General features: G+C 40.4%; 1 protein-coding gene across 1 annotated transcript in view; it reads left to right on the top strand.

The window, feature by feature from the left end:
• The window catches only part of LOC149462401 (uncharacterized), a 60831-nt gene that overhangs the window by 38811 nt on the left and 2011 nt on the right, over positions 1–20009 (top strand). The window contains exons 3-7 of the mRNA XM_089676998.1: positions 225–413; positions 1205–1294; positions 4919–5113; positions 18382–18417; positions 18527–18605. Of these exons, the coding sequence (XP_089533124.1) occupies positions 225–413; positions 1205–1294; positions 4919–5113; positions 18382–18417; positions 18527–18605 (589 nt within the window). The remainder of the gene's footprint in view (positions 1–224; positions 414–1204; positions 1295–4918; positions 5114–18381; positions 18418–18526; positions 18606–20009) is intronic.

The following is a 20009-nucleotide window of genomic DNA, read 5'->3' as shown; positions in this document are numbered from 1 at the left end:
AATCCCCTTTCTTCCATATTCTGATGCTTGGTTTGAACTTCAGCAATTTTTCTTCACCGCATTTGCATGCCTAAATGCACTGATTTGCTGCCATGTGATTGGCTGATAAGCAATTTGTGTTACCAAGCAATTGAACAGATGTACCTACTAAAGTACAGCAACAATCTAATTATATGATATTGAATCACTGCAATATTGTTCATGCTTCTTTCTTTTTAAAACAGAATGCTGTGATAATCCAATGGAACAGATCACCGGTGGATTGACTGCTAAGACATATATGATTGGTACTATTGTAAAATATAAATGTGATGAGGGCTTCGAGGGACTAGAAGAAGATACTGTAAACTATGAGTGTGTCCGATACCAAGGAAAGGTTAAATGGAGCATGAAATATGAAAATTGCTGCATCAGTAAGTTAATTTAAACATTTAAATAGCATTTATTGTAAAGGCATTTTATTTATATCAAATGCAAACTGACAGCTGCATTGTTCATTGCAAAGCTTACCACAAAAGAACTACATTTATGGCTCAAATTTTGGCCAAATTCCACTGAAGCTGCTAAAAAGCAGTGGGTGGTCCTGCAAGCACCACCGGGTCTGCAAAAGTTATTTTAAAAAGTGATGAGTTGCTGAGGTGGAAAGTTGTAAGCCGAACAGTGACTGCATCCTATCAGATGCAGTAACTGTTTGACAGTACCATTGTATTCAGGCAGCCACAGAAGCTGCATCTGCCTGAATACAACAACTGGCAGTGGAGTGTACTGGTACCATATTGCAACCATATTAACAACTTTTTTTTATACAGTTATCCCTTATCTTTACAAAAGTAAAGTTACCTTTTACTATCCTAGTTTGTAATTATTCATAAATGGGAATGGCCATAACTGCAGAACTGGCCAAATTTAGATCCAACTATGGCCAGCTTAACAAATAGATCTATCAGCAATGTAGATTATTTATTGTGAAACTGCAGAATTGGATGATATTTAGTCACAAAGGAGGGTTGCTAACATTGGACAAATAAAAGTGGTTCATAGCATATTCCATTAAATGTTTTTTATGGATGTGCTGGGTGTAAAGGAAGACTTAATGAGGACCTGGGTGGGCAGAAATATGGCTAGCTACAAAGTGTGAATATCTAAAGAAATGTAAACCTTTTAGGTGGTCCATATTTAAAATAAGCATGTGATTGCATTGCAGAGAAGATAATAGTTTCGAATACTGACTCTGAATGTGTGAGAACAGCGAATAATGATTCTTTGAGCAATGAAGAGGAAACAACATGGACAGGTAACTGCACACAAAGCACTGAATTAAAACTCAGCTCAACTCACCACATAGTGGTGTAAACAGAAGCAGTAGTATTGTATTGTGTAATGTCATGCTAAAAATTAAGCAGCATGTCACTTGGCATCAATGCTTGTCAACAACCTTCATTGATCTCAATGATAATGCTCTGTAACTGCACATTAAAGCAGTAGTAAACCGCAGCTTGAGAAAAAAAAATTAAAAAATCCCCTGGAAAGTAATGTCATAATGTGCTAGTATGCATCGCATACTAGCGCATTATGCAGGGCTTACCTTAAAATGAAGCCCTCCAGCTGTGCGGTGTCCCAGATGCTTCCCTCTTCAATTGGTCTTCCTTTCGAGTTTGTGAGTTCCGGCCCTCTGATTGGTCAAGCCATGATGACATCACTCCCACACATGTGCGTGGGAGTCTCAGAACACGGCACAGTGCTCTGAAGGAATGGCATGGGTATGCCATTCTTTCAGAGCGCATGCGCCAGCTGACAAAAAGAGCAAATATCCCCTAATCGGTGCATGTGTAGGAGATATTCATTTTACCTACAGGTAAGCTTTAATGTAAGCTTACCTGTATGTAAAAGATACAAAAGTGAGTTTACTTCCACTTTAACAGCACCTACTGTATAATATTTACGGCATGTTATTGAAGCATTTATAAAGTGTTAGCTGGATGCTGGGGGAGAGACAGTGAAGGTTCCTGTATCCCAGAATGCACCAAGAAATAATAGAGAACTGGGACAGAGTAGCTCCAAACACTTCCTAGTTGTGTGTTAACTGCATTTGCTTCTGTGTGCAGGAAAAAGCATCAAACCAGATAGCAATACTGACACCAGGCAGGAGCTAAGGGTTTGATCATTAATGTCCATGGCAAAGCTTTTTGTTTCAGCAAAGTTGATCTAGAACAAGCCAAGTGTCAAAGAGATCAAATATGGCAGATAACTCCCAAAAATGTTGGATATACCACAACCTAACCACACATCAAAGCAGATCATTTCCTCTGCAGCACTTCCCCTTTAAGCGCTTCCGACTAGAAGAGCAACACTTTCATGGACATTTATCTAGCATTCTTGAAGCTATATTTCTTCAAAACAAAACACACCATGAATGTTATAGGCACGTTAATGACCATAGCTTCATTCTGCATCTTCAACACACATGTGAGCAAGGCCTAAGAAAGTGTCAGATTATTTTTTTGCTGTCCGTGTCCCTCTGGTGAGATTTCCTTTTATTATCTGTACAGAAGATATAAGAGGAAATGAGTAATATCTACAAAGTGAGAGGAAAGCCCCTCTTCGACATGTGTCACCAGAACAGGTGATCTTGTTGCAAGATTAACATGCTCATCTTGCTCTTAGGACAACTCTAAAATTTGGAATTTCCCCCAGCTTTTTGTCGGGCACACAGCCAGCAATAAAACCCTGACATTTAAAGGTAAAGGTTACAGAACTGTTCAATGCAAATGGAAGGTGCACTTACTTATAGCCCCCACCCCAAAACAAATTTGTTAAAATAAAAAACTTCAGCCCTGCTTCTGATGCTTTTGGGAGGAATGGGGTAATGTCACCATGACTCATGAGACAGCTGTTCACTTAAAGGGAGAGTTCGCCTTTACCAAAAACTGCCTATGCATATAAAGGGCATCTGTAGATAAAAACAAACTCTGCAGCTCTGAGTACAGTTAAATACTCCCTTCCCTATAGGTCTTGGCCATTTATATACATCACAGGAGTGAGCTGTCAAACAATGAGTTCAGAGCTACTGCATCAGGGGGGAGAGAGCATTTGAGGGGATTTGAATCAGAGAAAAAGCTCACTCCTGTCATAGTGGAGGTGAAGAGCAATGGCTAGGCCTCACTTAGCAATGTCTTAGCAACATTCTAGTATTCTAGTTAGGCTTTGGGAGGTATGCCAAGGGCCTTCACCTATAGAATGGCCATGATTCAACCCTAGTCAGAGCTGCACCATTTGTTTTTAGCTACAAACACCCCTTGCCTACATAGGTAGTTTTTTTGTAAAGGTGAACTACACCTTTAGAATCTTGAGATAATGCAATCTTTCAATAGGCTGGAGCACATTCTCAAGCATCCGGCTTTCCCAGGAGGCAGCAGTAAGGCACGGTGATGTTACCTCTGCTCTTCCAAGAAGCATTGAAAGTCAGGGTCAAGGTAATGTTTTTTAATGGCTTTTTTAGGTCATTCGTATTTAGGAGGTAGAAGCATGTAACTGCTGTGGATGTATCATTTTTGATGGAATGTCCACTTCAAGTTAAAGGTACAAAATTTACATTCTTTCTAAGATTGATAAATAAGTAAAGTATTGACATACTTACTTTTCCTGGAAAAGATGATACTTCAGACTCCTTCTAATGCTGGTAAAATATCCAAAAGTCAGTCCACATTTGTCCGCTGAATTATGGGTGCCTGTCTAGCTCATCATTGAAGAATACATACATACATATATTGTGGTATTGGATGACGACATATCGAGGAGTGCATGCAAGAGATATCTTTATCCATGTTGTATCCTGGCATGTCATGCATGCACTTCTTGGTGTGCTATCATCCATTACTTTGGAATTGGAACTTTGATCCTGCCCTTCCTTACCGATCCAGGGACTAAATACTTCAGTTTTGGTTAGGTGACCAGTACTATAGGGAACCTGAAACAGGAGCAAACTGAAACAAAGAAAGGTAAGTATTCCAGCCCTTGTGTTATTCTTGGTGTGCTTGAACCTCTAGCTTAAATTAAAGTAAATCTTTTGCAACAGTTACAAACACTTTTCAGTGTTGTAGTAAATATAGGTGACCAGTGGTAGAAACTGAAAGGTTGTTCCCTTTCTCATGTGGGGAAAAACATACAAAAAAGTTTTCCAAGTCTGAAAAAAGTCAGGTCGAAATTGACAGAAATGATTGAAGATGGAGAGAGCTCATACATTAGTAGTCTTTCCTTTCTTAAAATAATTTCCAAGAAGTACTACTGGCCATGGTTTTTGCCTCAAACTTCTGCAACTCTTAATTTACACTTGTTCATAGTGAAAGCTTCATTTCATTTCCTATGCAACAGGGAATTACTGAGCACTAAAAAAATCACAAAAACAGACCCTGTACTAATTATTGTTAGAGCTTTGTTTCATAGACTACTTCTTTTGAGAACTGCTCATCAACAAAAAAAAACCCCAGTAACTTAATGGATATTTAATTAGTAATTCAGTACATGTACTAGGTTATAGTGCAGGCAGCAAATGCACCATGATGGATTAAAGAGGTATGTACTGTTGATTAACACGAAAGGGTTCTATCCTCTGCTTTCTGGCAACCACTGGACTTCAGAATGCACCGTCTTTGGAAACATCTTTCCAAATCTGTATACATTTGGAACAGTAATGTGAAAAGTGGTGGAAGACTCTACCTTTTTTAAAAACACAAGTTTAAAAAATGTGATATAGTGCAGAATCAAACAGTAAAATCATTTTCATTATGTTCAAATTGTCTGTATTGTAAACCCCTAAAAATTCAGAATTTTCTTGAAGATTATTGTTTATATTGAAGAGATAACTAATGCAAATACTGTACATGAAACTTTGTTTTTGTCATATGCCATTTTTTTTCAGATTCCTGTGGTCCTCCTCCAAATGTACCAAAAGCCACTGTATATCATAACGTAACAGAATTTCCAATAGGACAGGAATTATTTCACAGTATAAATGATGTTAATCTTTCTCAGAATGGAAACCATGGAGTTCTAAAATGTATGGACTGTAGTGGACGTTTCATGTGGGTTAGCATGCCTGACGGATGCCCTGGCTGTAAGTATGAGAACCTATATTATCAGAGGTGTCATCTATCTACTCTACTAGGTAAAGCAGAATGGTAATTTGGGAATGGCTTTGCCTACACATGAGTCTTTAGGCAGAACATTTGGCTTGAGAAACTGTCAGTGAAGTCTATTAACAATGTATGTGTGTGCTGTGCTAATGTGTGAAACACTTCACAAAATATAAAGTGCAATATTGATTTTGCTGGTGAGTACAGCTAGGAGGATTAAGGATTACTTATTGGAAGAATGGGTGCATGCACACTGTGGTGGAATCACCGCAGAGGCTCTGTGAGCCCATGGAACATTGCTGCCAAAATGAAGAAAGTCCAAGTGACTGACAGGATCAAGAGGCAATTTCTACAAAAGTAGACTCTATTTAAAAAAAACGGGGCACAGAGAGATTATGAAATGTATCAGTAAGCTTTTATTGCCTTTTTTTTTTGGGGGGGGGGGGTTACAACAATTTTAAAGGGGGTTATACCAAGACAAGTGGAATGACTTATCGACCAATATCTTTTGTCTGTTGTTGATCATGAGGTCTCTTAAGCTGTTTAAACACTAGAAGACTTTCATACAAAATGTTTTGTTTTAAGAATGTTTGTTCCTTTCTCTATTTGTTAGTGGGGTTAAACTAAGGTTTGTTTGTCACTGCATTGATGAGAAAATTTAAAAGAGCAGGATGTACATTTTTTCACAAATTTCTAACAGCATATGTGGTGAAGCCCATTTGCTCCAAAATCAAATGTTAAAAGCGAATTAAGTTTTCAAGTATTTTCGAACGACATTTGTTAAGCTGTCAAATGTGCAGATAAGTTTTGTATGAATGCTCACACGATATTTAAAAACCTACTAGTGTATACCCAGCTTTAGTCATCGTAGCTGTGGTCCCTCCAACCTTGCATCTCAATCTGTTGCTATTGAAAGGATGACCCCACTCCTTCTCCAGTGTTGGGTGTATTTTAGATGCTTCAAACTCTCTTTATCAAATGTCTCTAAAGGGGTTCTTTTACACACTGCATCTGAGAGCAGCTGAATGGGGCAGGAGTAATGATAAACATGTGAACATGAGCTTTAAAAGTTCTGTACATTGATGAACTATCACAGGTATATATAAATAACTATATTCTCGCATTAAAATAAACTAAAAAATAAGTTAACAAGGAAAGTGGCAGCAACATTTGGCCAGTGCAACAATATGAAAATGACAAAGAACAATTTGTTTGTATAGTTTGGAAATAGATCAACAATGCAGGATCTAGAGATAAACAGATGAATGGCTGTTTGTCTCATAATTAGCTAATTAGCAGTTAAAGGGAAAAGGAGGAGGTCCCAGTCATTAGGTTAGAAAATATAGTCTGATTTTAAATGCAAGGTGGGGAGTCATTTGGTGGATCATTGATTAACAGTCTGGTTTGGTATCATTGAGTATATCAGAAACATTGTACTATTCATTGTTGTGTTTCTATGGGTCTGGTCTGAATGAAAATTTCCCAAACATCAAAGAATTTTTGAACCCGTGATTCCTTATGTAAGGAGGACCCAACCCATTCCATTTGGAAAATGTGCCTATGAACAAGGAAATAATAGGGGTTTCCAGGTGGATTTATTTATGTAGCTTTCTGTGCTATGAGGGATAAGATAATAAGCTGTTTACAGCCCCTTAAAATTTTTATACCTTGGAGGTTGATTAAACCAAAAAGAGCCCATTCTTTGGTTAGAAGTAAGTAGTTTACCAAGTATTTGGCAGCAAATGTACACTTCAGTTCCAAAAATGTTTAATCTTGGTGCTTGCCCAAAAAGCATGGTACGGGTCTGCATTTAGATGTCCACATTTCAGGCAGCAAGAAGAGGGGCATGGCCCATAAGGCAGCAGTGATGTGGAAACACATAGGAATGAAAAACTGATGCATCATTTTGCGGTACATTGTCACTTTGATCATTCCCTAATACAAACATAAGGATTTAATGACACTTCGGTGGGCATACGTTCTTTATGTGAATGAAGAACATAGTTACATAGTTAGTCTGGCTGAAAAAAAGACAAAAGTCCATCCAGTTCAACCATTAAAAAAAAAGTTATAATCCTATACCCACAGTTGATCCAGAGGAAGGCAAAAAGACCCAGCAAAGCAGGATCCAATTTGCTCCTGCAAGGAAAAAAGTCCTTCCTGAGGCAATCGGATATTCCCTGGAACAACTTTACCTATAAATGTTAGTATCCAGTTATATTCTGTGTATCTAAGAAAGAATCCAGGCCTTTTTTTAAAGCAATCCACTGAGCTGGCCAGAACCAACTTTTGAGGGAGTCTATTCCACATTTTCACAGCTCTCACTGTGAAGAAACCTTTCCGTGTTTGGAGATTACATTTCTTTTCCTCCAGACGTAAAGAGTGCCCCCTTGTCCTCAGTGATGACCTCAGGGTGAATAGCTCTACACAAAGTTCACTATATGAACCACTGATGTATTTATACATGTTGATCATATCCCCCCTTAATCTCCTCTTCTCAAGAGAGAATAAATTCAGTTCCTCTAATCTTTCCTCATAGCGGAGCTCCTCCATGCTTCTTATCAGTTTAGTTGCCCTTCTCTGTACTTTCTCCAGTTCCCCAATGTTCTTTTTGTAAATTGGTGCCCACAACTGAACTGCATTTTCCCGATAAGGTCTTACTAATGATTTGTGCAGGGGTAATATGATATCTCTCTCTCTCTGGAGTCTATACCTCTTTTAATACAAGAGAGGATTTTGCTCGCTTTAGAAATCGTAGCTTGGCATTGCATCCCATTATTAAGCTTGTGATCTACCAGAACCCCAGTTCCTTCTCCACCATTGATTCCCCCAGTTGTACCCCTCCTAGTATGTAGGATGCATGTATATTCTTAGCCCCCAAGTGCATAACCTTACATTTATCAACATTAAACCTCTTTTGCCACATAGTTGCCCAATTAAAACAGTGCATTGAAGTCGGCTTGTAAGTTGAAGACATCCTGTAAGACTGAAATGGTATTTTTAATCCCAGACCCTATAAGTGTTTATAAGTATATTAAAAAGTAAGGGTCCCAACACTGAACCTTGGGATACACCACTGACAACCCTAGACCATTCAGAGTATGAATCCCACTACTCTTTGAAAACGATCTTTTAGCCAGTTTTCTATCCATTTTCATACAGATTTTTCCAAGCCCGTAGACTTTACCTTACACATTAGTCGTGTGTGCGGAACTGTGTCAAACGCTTTTGCAAAATCCAAGCATACTGCATCCACTGCCACCCCTCTGTCCAAGGTTTTGCTCATTTTCTCCTAAAAAGAAATCAGATTTGTTTGACAACTTCTGTCTTTCATGAATCCATGCTGTCTGTTTCTTAAAATATTTTTCCAGCAAGAACTCATCTATGTGGTCGTTTATTAAACTCTCCAGTATCTTCCCAACTATAGAAGTTAAACTAATACAGTAGGTCTTTAATTACTTGGTAAAGATTTTGACCCCTTTTTAAATATTGGCACCACATTGGCCTTACGCCAATCCAGTGGTATTATGCCAATCATTAAAAAGTCCATAAAAATGAGAAACAATGGCTTTGAAATGACAGAGCTCAATTCTTTAAGGACCCGTGGGTGTATGCCATCCCATCCAGGTGCTTTATTCACCTTTTATTCTGTCTAAATATTTTTGGATCATATCAATTGTGTGCCAATGTGGATCATCTGGAGCTGTGTCAATACCCTTTATGGACAAGAGCTCCCCCATGCTCCTTTGCATACACAAGGTATTATAAATTTGCCTTCTCTTTGTCCCCAGTCACCCACTCTAGATTATTTTGTAAAGGGCCTACATGCTTGGACCGGACTTTTTTACTATTAATATATTTGAAGAATTTTTCGGAGTTGGTCCTGCTATCTTTTGCAATCTGTCGTTTGTTTTCAATTTTTGCAGCCTTTATTTCCTTTTTGCATATTCTGTTACATTCTTTGTAATGTTTAAACGATGATAGTGTTCCTTCAATTTTATATTTAATAAAAGCACCATTACTGGACTGTGATTTATTTATTTATTGATTTATTTATTCATTTGCTTTGGTTTCATTTATTATTTATATCTGCCCGCAATATAGTAACATCACACAGCGTTGCATTTTCTTTATATATATATTTTTGGGACTTTTATGTGTTTTCCTTGAATGTTCAGCTGCTGACCATTGGAGCGCTCACTGTATTTTTTATACTCTCATATATTTAATAAAAGCTCTTTTGTTATTATATATAGCTTCTTTTAACTTTGGCCATAAGCCACATAGGTTTGATTTTTAGCCTTTTAAACGTGTTGCCCGTGGGAATATATTTTGAAGTGTGTTCACGTAGTCTTTTTGAAGAACTCCCATTTCTGTCTTTTGTTCATTGATGCCAACATTCCCTCCCAGTCTAAGTCTTGGAGAGCAGCTCTCAGCCTTGGAAAATTAGCGCTCTTAAAATTGAGCGTTTTATTTTTCCCATATGTGCTTGCTGTTTACAGCTAACAATAAATGAAATCATGTTATGGTCACTGCTACCCAGATGTTCTTTTATATAGACATTTGTAATAAGTTCTGTATGGTTTGAGATTACCAGTTCCAGCAGAGCATCATCCCTAGTAGGGGCCTCTATGAACTGTACCATAAAATTGTCCTGTAGTAGGTTTAAAAATGTTTGCCCTTTTACTTTTCCTGCAGTACCGTTACTCCAGTCAATTTCCAGGTAGTTAAAATCCCCCATTATTATCACTGTCCCAGCCCTTTCAATCTATGCAAGGAGCTAAGTTTCAACCTCCTCATAAACACTGGGAGGCCTATAACAAACTCCAATGATTACCTTTCTAGTATGCACCCCCATGTGCAGTTCCACCCATAATACTTCAGCCTCATCACACTCTCCATCAACTAGGTCCTCTTTCACACTCGCTCTGAGATCACTTCTCACATAGAGACAGACACCACCACCTTTCCTATTTACCCTGTCTCTTTGAAAGAGAACATAGCCAGGAATATTAATGGCCCAGTCATGTGAAGAATGAAGCCAAGAATCAGTATTACCAATTAAATCATAGTTCTCTTCATGCACCAAAGCTTCCAACTCACCTATTTTGCTTGGCAGACTTCTGGAATTGGTGAACAAACACTTTAAATCATTGACACATATAACAAGTTGTTTAGAACTTGTTGTTGTTTCATCCTCATCCTTCTTCTTCTTCATCCTCATCCTTCTTCTTCTTCCTCATCCTTCTTCTTCTTCTTCATCCTCATCCTTCTTCTTCTTCTTCTTCTTCATCCTCATCCTTCTTCTTCTTCTTCATCCTCATCCTTCTTCTTCTTCTTCATCATCCTCATCCTTCTTCTTCTTCATCCTCATCCTTCTTCTTCTTCTTCTTCATCCTCATCCTTCTTCTTCTTCTTCTTCATCCTCATCCTTCTTCTTCTTCTTCTTCTTCTTCATCATCCTCATCCTTCTTCTTCTTCTTCATCCTCATCCTTCTTCTTCTTCTTCTTCTTCTTCATCCTCATCCTTCTTCTTCTTCTTCATCTTCATCTTCTTCTTCTTCATCCTCATCCTTCTTCTTCTTCTTCTTCATCCTCATCCTTCTTCTTCTTCTTCTTCTTCTTCATCCTCATCCTTCTTCTTCTTCTTCATCCTCATCCTTCTTCTTCTTCTTCTTCTTCATCCTCATCCTTCTTCTTCTTCTTCATCCTCATCCTTCTTCTTCTTCTTCTTCTTCTTCTTCATCTTCATCCTCATCCTTCTTCATCCTCTTCCTCCTTCTTCTTCTTCATCCTCATCCTTCTTCTTCTTCTTCCTCATCCTTCTTCTTCTTCTTCATCCTCATCCTTCTTCATCCTCATCCTCCTTCTTCTTCTTCTTCATCTTCATCTTCTTCTTCTTCTTCATCTTCTTCTTCTTCTTCATCTTCTTCTTCTTCTTCATCTTCTTCGTCGTGCCCCGTGACTGCCCAAATGAGTGAAGTGTGCGGTGATTCTAAGATCGACGGCACTCATCTGCATGTCATACTGACTGACAGTATTATTTCTCTTCCCCAGCAGACTCCAAGGGCATTTAAATTAAAGGTACAGTGTTCTGCACTAATATAAAGGCTCTCTGAATCCTAGAAACCCTTTTAATAAGTTAAATTCGCAGGGAATAAATTCACATCGAATCGTATTTATACCGCAAATTCGGCGAATCAGCCGAATCGAATTTTTGAATAATTCGCTCATCTCTAATGATAATGTATTGTATAAATGAAGAGAAGACTTGTCCACAAGCCCTGGCATAAAGACTGATTCAAAAGAGACAAGTCAATTTTGTCAAAAGCCTTCATGGCATCAAGGCTCAGGAGCAACAATAGAGGGGAAGAAGAGGGATGGTGTTTAGTTTTGGAAAAAATAGAGGGTGCAGTAGCCTAGTTCATTATGAAAAAATTTAAATATATCCATATCTAGAAGATATGACATACAAAGTAACACAATTGATCCGTCCACTCCGCATGCTCCTGGGCTTGGGAGAACATCACCTAGGATTCAAATGGCTTACGCATTTTGAATGCAGTATTCTCTTCCTCAGAGCCAAACCAAAGGAAGAGGGTACTGCCCTTGAAACGTGTAAACCATTTGGATAGATCCTAAGTGATGTCCTCCCAAGCTCAGGACCATGCAGAGTGGACGAATCGATTGTGTTACCCTGATGTGCTTTGTCAGGGGACGGGTATGTCTCTGTGAAAAATATTATCGTACTTGGCCCAGTGTAGCTGAAGAAAAGGTTTAACATTATCTGAATTAGCAAGATGGGTGTAGAATTTCCAGGTGGGCATGCTGGGCATGCGAGTTGTCATGGTTAGAGAAAGAGTAATGGGAATGTGGCAGCATTATAGGTCATACACAAAGGAGGAGATGAAGGGGTTAATGTAATGGCCACATATGGTAGGAGAAATAAATGGCCACATTCACACTATGATGTTTTGAATTGTGGGCAAAATTGCCGTGATTCTGCCCATGATTTCAAAACGCTCTGCTAAAATCTCAAATCATTGAATCAATCATCTTTTATGACTTTGGCCTGTGTCTGTGTGGCAGGTCTGGTTTTGACCAACCTCCCCCCAAATTCATGTGATCCTTATCAGTTCCTAATTGGGGTGGAGAAGAGTTGCTCATTTGATCATCTCTCTATAAATTTAGACCAGCTTAAGGGAGAGGTCACAGACAGGGGGCATTTTTTTCTGCTGGAGTGTTAAGCAGCAGTTAAACACAGCCATTTAACGAAAGCAGGATAACGCAAGTAGTAAGAAGATACAACAAAGAACTCTACTGTACGCTGGATGGACTGCAAGCAAATACCCTGGGAAACATCTCCTACAAGTTTGATTTCCACTCCATGTACCTTTTTAATATGCCACCTCTACTCCCCCTTTTCATATTCCTATCCTCTGTTCTCAAAATCTAATTTCTTTACCCCTCTGCTCCACCTCAAAGCTTATACATCTCACCCTCACGTCTACCATCTCCCTACTACTGCTCTCATCACCTCCTGCTGATACTTTACTCACCTGCTGACCCAAACACCAGGACAGGAAGGCATGTGTACTCATATACATCCTGCTCCCACCTTACTTTCCTCACCCTCCTGTAGCAATTGTGCACACATAGATGGACGCGGTCATCCATCTTGCTAAGGATCCTCCATCTTGTATCTCTCCCCCTGCAATCCCCCCCCCCTCTCTGTTGAGTGACACGTGGTCCCTGTGTGCTGAGTTCAAAAGTGCACAGGCAATCAGGCCCAGGGAGACAGCTTGATGGTTATAAATCCCAAACTAGCTGGTGCCCGGGTGTCTGTTAGCCTCTCAATCTGAGAGAATCGTAAAATCATAAACCGGTCCTTCACTGGGCTTCAAAGACATTCCAGTTAGCCGTAAAACAGACAACACATTGAAAACCCACTTTTTCATATAATTTTATATCTGGAGATGGGAAATTAATACATAAAAACCAAGCATATATTCGGATAGCTCAGTTTAATGCGAGTCGTCTGATATCTTACACCCCTAGCTGAAGTCTACAGGAGAGCAGAAAGCCATATAGTTCTAGCTGAAATAGTGAACTATGCCATGTTTGATATCTAGACATTCAGCGTATGATTCTGCATATTAATCTACCCGTGGATAGAATGATACATGTACCTAGGGAAGGTTATTGCCCATGGTATAACTTGCGAGGGATTTTGGTTCTAGTCTGAGTCCCCAGCCTACAACACCTCTCCTCAAATGAGGCGATTGGTTCTCTGTTGTAAGGAGACACCCTGCTGAGTTTCTAGAAAAAGGCTGTTATGCTTGGAGCAGTAAGTTGAAGAATTCTCCCTTTTAATATCGGAACCAACTTTGGGAGAAAAGGCACCCTTCTGCTCAGGACCCTTGAATCTGCTTAACCCAGGACTTTTGGCAAGTACTCTACCTCTCCATATTGCTTTCTTTTATCTCCCTGTTGTGGTATTGCTCTCTGTGTATGTATATATATATATATATATATATATATATATATATATATATATATATATATTGGCTACATTGTTTTCTGTAAATTTGTTATTGCACCCTTTTGACCTTTTTAGTAATAAATTATATTATCTGAAAAGTGTTGAACTGTTTCTAAAGCTCTTTAATGGAAACTAAGAATCCCTGTCTCTGAAGAGTGCTACTGTGTGTTTTAAAACCTCTATATATCTCTGCCTGCGGTGGCAGTGGTATACAGACGATTATTCAAACATCATAGTGTTATTGCTAATATTGGCGAGTTTCCTCCTTTTCTCTACAAAAAGGCGGTGGTGGAGGGTTAACTGCGTAATTAACCTGACCCAGTAACAATCGCTCTCAGCTGCGGTAATAGATTGTGGTCCATTAGCTGGAAAATCTTTGTGCAGGGTGCAGCTGAGCATGGTATTGTTACGCACGTGACAGCGTGGTTTTAGATTGGCTAGTCCTTCGGTCACGAGTTGGTGAGAAGGGCTGGGGGTCTGACGCCGCAATCATCACACCTCCTTCTTCTCCTAACCTCTAAGGATATCTCCCCAAACCCTGGTCCTCCAGTATCTCAGCCCCACACCAGGCACCCACCTTCCTCCAGGAATAGCCGCAATCCACTCAATTTAATCTCAAACCCCATGCTCCTAAAAACCACCCTCCCCTTTTCATGTGCTCTCTGGAATGCCCACTCTGTCTGTAATAAGCTCACCTCTGTCCATGACCTTTTTGTCTCCCACTCCCTTAACCTACTAGCAATTACAGAAACTTGGCTTCAAGCAGCAGATTCTGCTTCCCCTGCAGCACTTTCCTATGGAAGCCTTCTCTGGACTCACTCACCCAGACCCAATGGTCGGAAAGGAGGTGGAGTTGGTTTGCTTCTATCCCCACTGAGAACCTTTCAAGTCCTCCATAACCCCCTCTCTCTATTCTTCTCTTCTATTGAGACTCACTGCATTTGGCTGTTTTCTCCTATTTCTCTGAGGATTGCAGTGATCTATCGGCCTCCTGGACCGGTGTCCAGCTTTCTTGATGACTTCTCAGCCTGGCTACCCTACTTTCTCTTCCCTGAAATACCCACTATCATTCTTGGAGATTTTAACATCCCCATTAATATGAACAACCCAGCTAAATCCCAACTCTTCAACCTAACCTCGTATTTTGCCTTAACACAATGGATACAGTCCTCCACTCACTCTGATGGGAATACAGTAGACCTTGTTTTCTCCCATCTTTGCACTCCCTACAACCTCATAAACACCCCCTTTCCTCTCTCTGATCAGAATATCATCACCTTCACAGTTTACTCGTCTTCAAACACTTATCCCTCCAAGCAGCAAACAATTACTCGCAGAAACCTTCACAACCTAAACCCTTCTCTTTTCCACTCTGCAACTGACCTCCTCTACGACAGAATCTCTCCCCTGTCCTGCCCTGACCTGGCCACTGCTGTCTACAACAGTTTGCTTTCATCCACACTAGACTCACTTGCTCCTCTAACTACACAAAGTATCAGGCCCTGACCATTACAACCTTGGCAGACTGACAACACCAGAACTCTTAAGCAACATAGTCGTGCACTGAAGCGATTGTGGCGTAAAACCAAATCTCAGCAAGCATTCACCCTATATAAATCTGCTTTCTTAACATACAATTCCTCCCTCCATGCTGCCAAACAAGCTACTTTGTCACATACCTTCTCATCCAATCCTCGTCGTCTCTTCCCTACTTTTAACTCTCTACTTTCTCCACCTCCACCCAGTACCTCACTCACTGCTTACGAGATTGGAAATCATTTAAAAAACAAGATTGATGCAATTCATAGGGGCATTTCCACTGCACAGACATCCATCCCACTTAGCATACCTTATATTACACCTCCCTCAACACTTTCTTCCTTTGACTTTGCTACTACTGAAGAGGTCACTAAGGTTTTCTCAGAAGCCCATCTCACTACCTGCCCCCTGGATCCTGTCCCCTCACAACTATTGTGGTCACCCTCTTCTTCTATCCTTAGTTCCCCCCCCTTTCCTTTGTTGTAAGGGGGAGAAGTGGGCTCTTACATGTAAACAGTAGTGCTATTCACAGTTTGTGAACATTGTTATTGGTCATCACAGTGATCACATGGAAGAGAGCTGCACGGATTGGCCATGAACCGAGCCATCCTCAGACAGTCAGCATTGCATATAGTTTTGTGCACATCTAAACATAGCACTATAGTATTCAATGAGCCCATGCACACAGCTGCATCTACCTGCAAAAATGTGTGCTGTGTTAAAGACACAGCTGCCTCCAGGTCCGCACATTTCTGCAAATTTTATATGCATACATGCATAAACATGTATGTCCTTACATGCGTAGTCATATATTGCTCCAAGGAGCAGGGCCTTCCTAACCCTCTTGTATAAAACTGTATCATTGCTGTATTGTCTCCCTTTATATTCTAAAGCACTGAGCAAACTGTTGGTGCTATAGAAATCCTGTATAATAATAATAATATTGGAATGAAAGAAGAACTGTATGCGTCTAAACACTGTACACATCTAAATATGTCTAAATGTGCCTATATGAGAGTACTTTAAATATGTATTTTATGCAGGATCTGCTACTAGCTCTGCCAGAAAGAGCCTGTGCAGAAAAAATGCACATGCACATGCGAATGAGCCTTTAAAGTGTTACTAAACCCACAACAGTAAAATCAGCCTGTATATGCAGTAAAGCATGCTTGTTATACTCACTGTGGGACCTAAGCAGTTAATCCTCTGCATTGTGTAAAAAGGCCCTTTGATCCTTTCTTCTCTGTTCCTCCCCCTTTTCAAGGGACCACCACTTATCTCCTGATAAGACAAACTGAACCATAGGTGTGCATTGCTAGAGTGTTTTTTTTTCCTTGGGAGAGTGCATGTGATCAGCACAGGGACAATCAGCACTGGTCAAATAGAGGTCAGGGGTTTTGCATCCTCCTAGAACAAAAAGAAATCTCCTCCTACAAGCTTTAGCAAGTACTGGGCTGAACACTAATAGAAGTCACAAGACTGCTCTAACTGCTGATGAGAAAAGGTATTTAGCAGTTTATATTTACTAAAATAATTCCATTTCCATGTTCTGTGTACTGTGGGAGACCAGATATAGCGGATGCAGGGTCCTGGGTTTAGTAACACTTTAATATAACTATTGGATAAAGACAAAGAATTTAAAAATACATGTAATAATTTTGTAGCAAATGAGTAAGTGAACTAAAGGGTGTTTTCATATGCCTAGAATTTTGCATCAAGGTAAAAAATGTCCCGCTGATTTTTTGCCCCCCACCTCCTAAACATTTACCTGAGCTTGTCAGCAATCCTGCACTGTCCCAGCTCTGTTCCCCCCTCACTTTCTGGTCTCACAGGGGACTCTGACAGTAGCAGGAACTTATGACTTCCAATGCTGCCTGTCAAATCCTGTTAGGAGGGAGCAGGCAGCGCTGATGCTAGACTATTTGGCACCCTAAGCAAAACCAGCTACTTACACCCTCCCCCAAAGAGATTTTTTTTTACAAAAAACAGTATAAATTATTAAATTATCAAAACATGAAACTGTTAAGTTTCTTTTAATTTGCAAAAATAGCCCATGGATGGACTGTATCTGTGGCTAGCAGTGGCAGGGTGACAGTTGCAGTGAGTGGAGGATGATGGATCCACACTCTCCCTGGGGAATTCCAGCCTGGGATTTGTCAATGGGGGGGGGGGATTTAAAATGCTGTGACAGCAGGCAGCTGAATTGAGCGATCACATACAGTGACAGATCCGACACGACACAACAAACCACCACCAACACTGACACAGATCATCAGGCCCAGCAGGCACTAGAAGAGCAGGCTGTGGGATCGTGATGATGTCATCACTCGCTGACACATTGCACATGTGATGGATGTCCTACCAGCTGGCTCACACTTACACAGACATGAGACATCAGAGTCAGGCATTACCTTCCTCTGCAGGCGCAGCTCTGCCTCCACTGATGAATGGGAAGAGAAGGGCTGGAACTCCACAGTGATCAGAAGCTAACAGCTGGCTTGCAGTAAGTGACTGAGTCTGAGAGAAGCACTAGAAGATGCTGCAGCTCAGCTGCTACACTGGCCGAAGACACCCGGCATGTTTCTCTGTCCTTTCTTCCTCCCCTCTGCCACCCCTCCTTCCAGCTGAAGGATCATTCATGATGTGGCAGCATCCCACACAGAGAGACTGACAGCCTGTACTGCTCCCAGGTGCCCCTAGATAATAATGTGCCCTAGTTGGCCGCCTAGTTTGCTTAGTGGAAGCACCAGCCCTGGGAGCGGGGGGTGTGGCTGAGCCTTGCTGTGTGTGTCTATGGATGCACACAGCTCAGCTCAAAAGCACGCCCACATAAGTGCCCCCATAGTACACAGCTTGCTATGGGGGCACTTGGAAGAAGCAGCAACCAGTGGGGAACCACCAATGAAGAGGAGGTTGGGGACCACTCTGTGCAATGCCATTGCACAGAGCAGGTAAGTAGAACATGTTTCTTAATTTAATTTTTTAAAAATGTGACTTTAATATCACTTTAAATCCTCTTTCCAAAAGCTGCACATTGAAGCATTGCATAAAATAATAGAGTAGAACACAATTACTACAGTATAAAAAGTACAAACATTCTGTTGTTTAAACTTAATAACCTGGACTTTTTTTCTTAATTCACAAAAACCTATTTTTTTTGTCCCACAGTAAAAGTGGAAGAGAAGAGTGAAACCAATGCCACATGTATGTATAGCTTGTGCTATTAAAAACACTGCAATATGTATCTATCTATCTATCTATCTATCTATCTCTATTCAATGTCTCTAACAGTTTGTTTTCTGTTTGTAACCAGCAGTACCTCGATACATCATTCCTAGTACAGTTTTCATCATCATGGTCATGTCAGTGGTCATCATTGGAACAAGACAATGGTGTGTCTGTTTTATAAAATGCTTTTTGAGAATAAAGATTCTGGGCCAAAATTAAAGGACTAAGCTAATTAAAATGTCAGTTGGGTTACCACTACTTTTGATATGGTAAACTGATGAGGAGGAGGGCAGCAGAGGTAGGTAGTAAGCTGAAGGCTTAATGCTGTAGTGTATATGAAACAGAACAACAACAGCTTTAGGGCCTGTGTCAAAGGGCCTTGGGCTTGTGTTTATAGACAAATGCAGCTTGCTTTCAGTTGACAATTACCTAAGTTTGAGGCAGTTCTAAGTACATTCATAGTTCACTGACAAGTGGCTATGGTCTGCATTGTCCTTCTAACCTGCATCAATGAACATCAAGTTGCTTTTGCATTCTCATGGGCTTCAATTGGAAGAAAACTATTCAGACGCAAACCAAAGTCTGTCCATACATGTTCCAAGTTAACAGTCCCTGTGCATAAAGCTCTTTATTGCCCTCTCTCTCTCATGTCACAGCTCTCTAGCAGCCAATAGAAACAAATAGAAATAAAAATAAAAATTAGGAAAGGAGGGATGATCTCATTGTATTTGTATCCAGTTTTGAACACAGAGACTGCAAATCAGACTTTTGAAGATAAAGGACATTTTTGCACAGTGTTTTCACAGCTGCTTTCTGGGGATTACTAATAGCAGGGAGAAGTAGAGAACTTATATACAAACACTTTATGCACACGAGGCATAGGACTTAATGCAAATTACTTATACGTACAATCTATACTTCTTGACAGGTTCACTTTTAGGTAAATACAACTCTCTAGTCCAGAGTTTTTCAACCAGGGTGCCGTGGCACCCAGGGGTGCTGTGGCAAAAATACAAATCTTATGCTATATGCTAACTCCTGTAATACAGACCGGAGTGAGAGAGCATACCCCACACCTCCTCCCCGCTCTCTCCTCCTTTCTGCTTCTATCTGAACTGTTGTCGGCAACTCTTAATGTTTTGTGGGATGCCTGTCTGATCAACCAACCAATGACGTTACTGGTTGCTAAGGCCAGGTTGGACGGCCCACCCAGCATTCTGGGCTGTTGATAGGAATACAGATAGAAGTAGAAAGGAGGAGATAGTGGGAAGGAGGTATGGGGTATGTTCTCTCACTCTGGTCTGTATTACAGGAGCTAACACAGAGTGCTAGTAGATTGGAGTTGTCAGATTTCATTATTGCTTTTATCTCTTCCTTAGACTGCTAGGGGGGAGAGAGAGCACAACCCACACCTCCTCCTCTCTGCTGTTGTCACTACTCCTGTAGTGATGAGAGGGATGTGTTGGAATGAGGTTTTGTGCTAGGAAGGGGTGCCAGGAGAGGGGATTTGTGCTAGTGGGGGCAAACTGTGCATTTTCCAACATCACACAATAGTGCACTGTCTTTTG

The sequence above is a fragment of the Staurois parvus genome, unplaced genomic scaffold, assembly GCF_062004578.1.
Source record: "Staurois parvus isolate SC_StPar_1 unplaced genomic scaffold, SC_StPar_1.0 ptg000175l, whole genome shotgun sequence".
Classification (NCBI taxonomy): domain Eukaryota; kingdom Metazoa; phylum Chordata; class Amphibia; order Anura; family Ranidae; genus Staurois; species Staurois parvus.
This window is presented reverse-complemented; position numbering and strand designations above follow the sequence as displayed.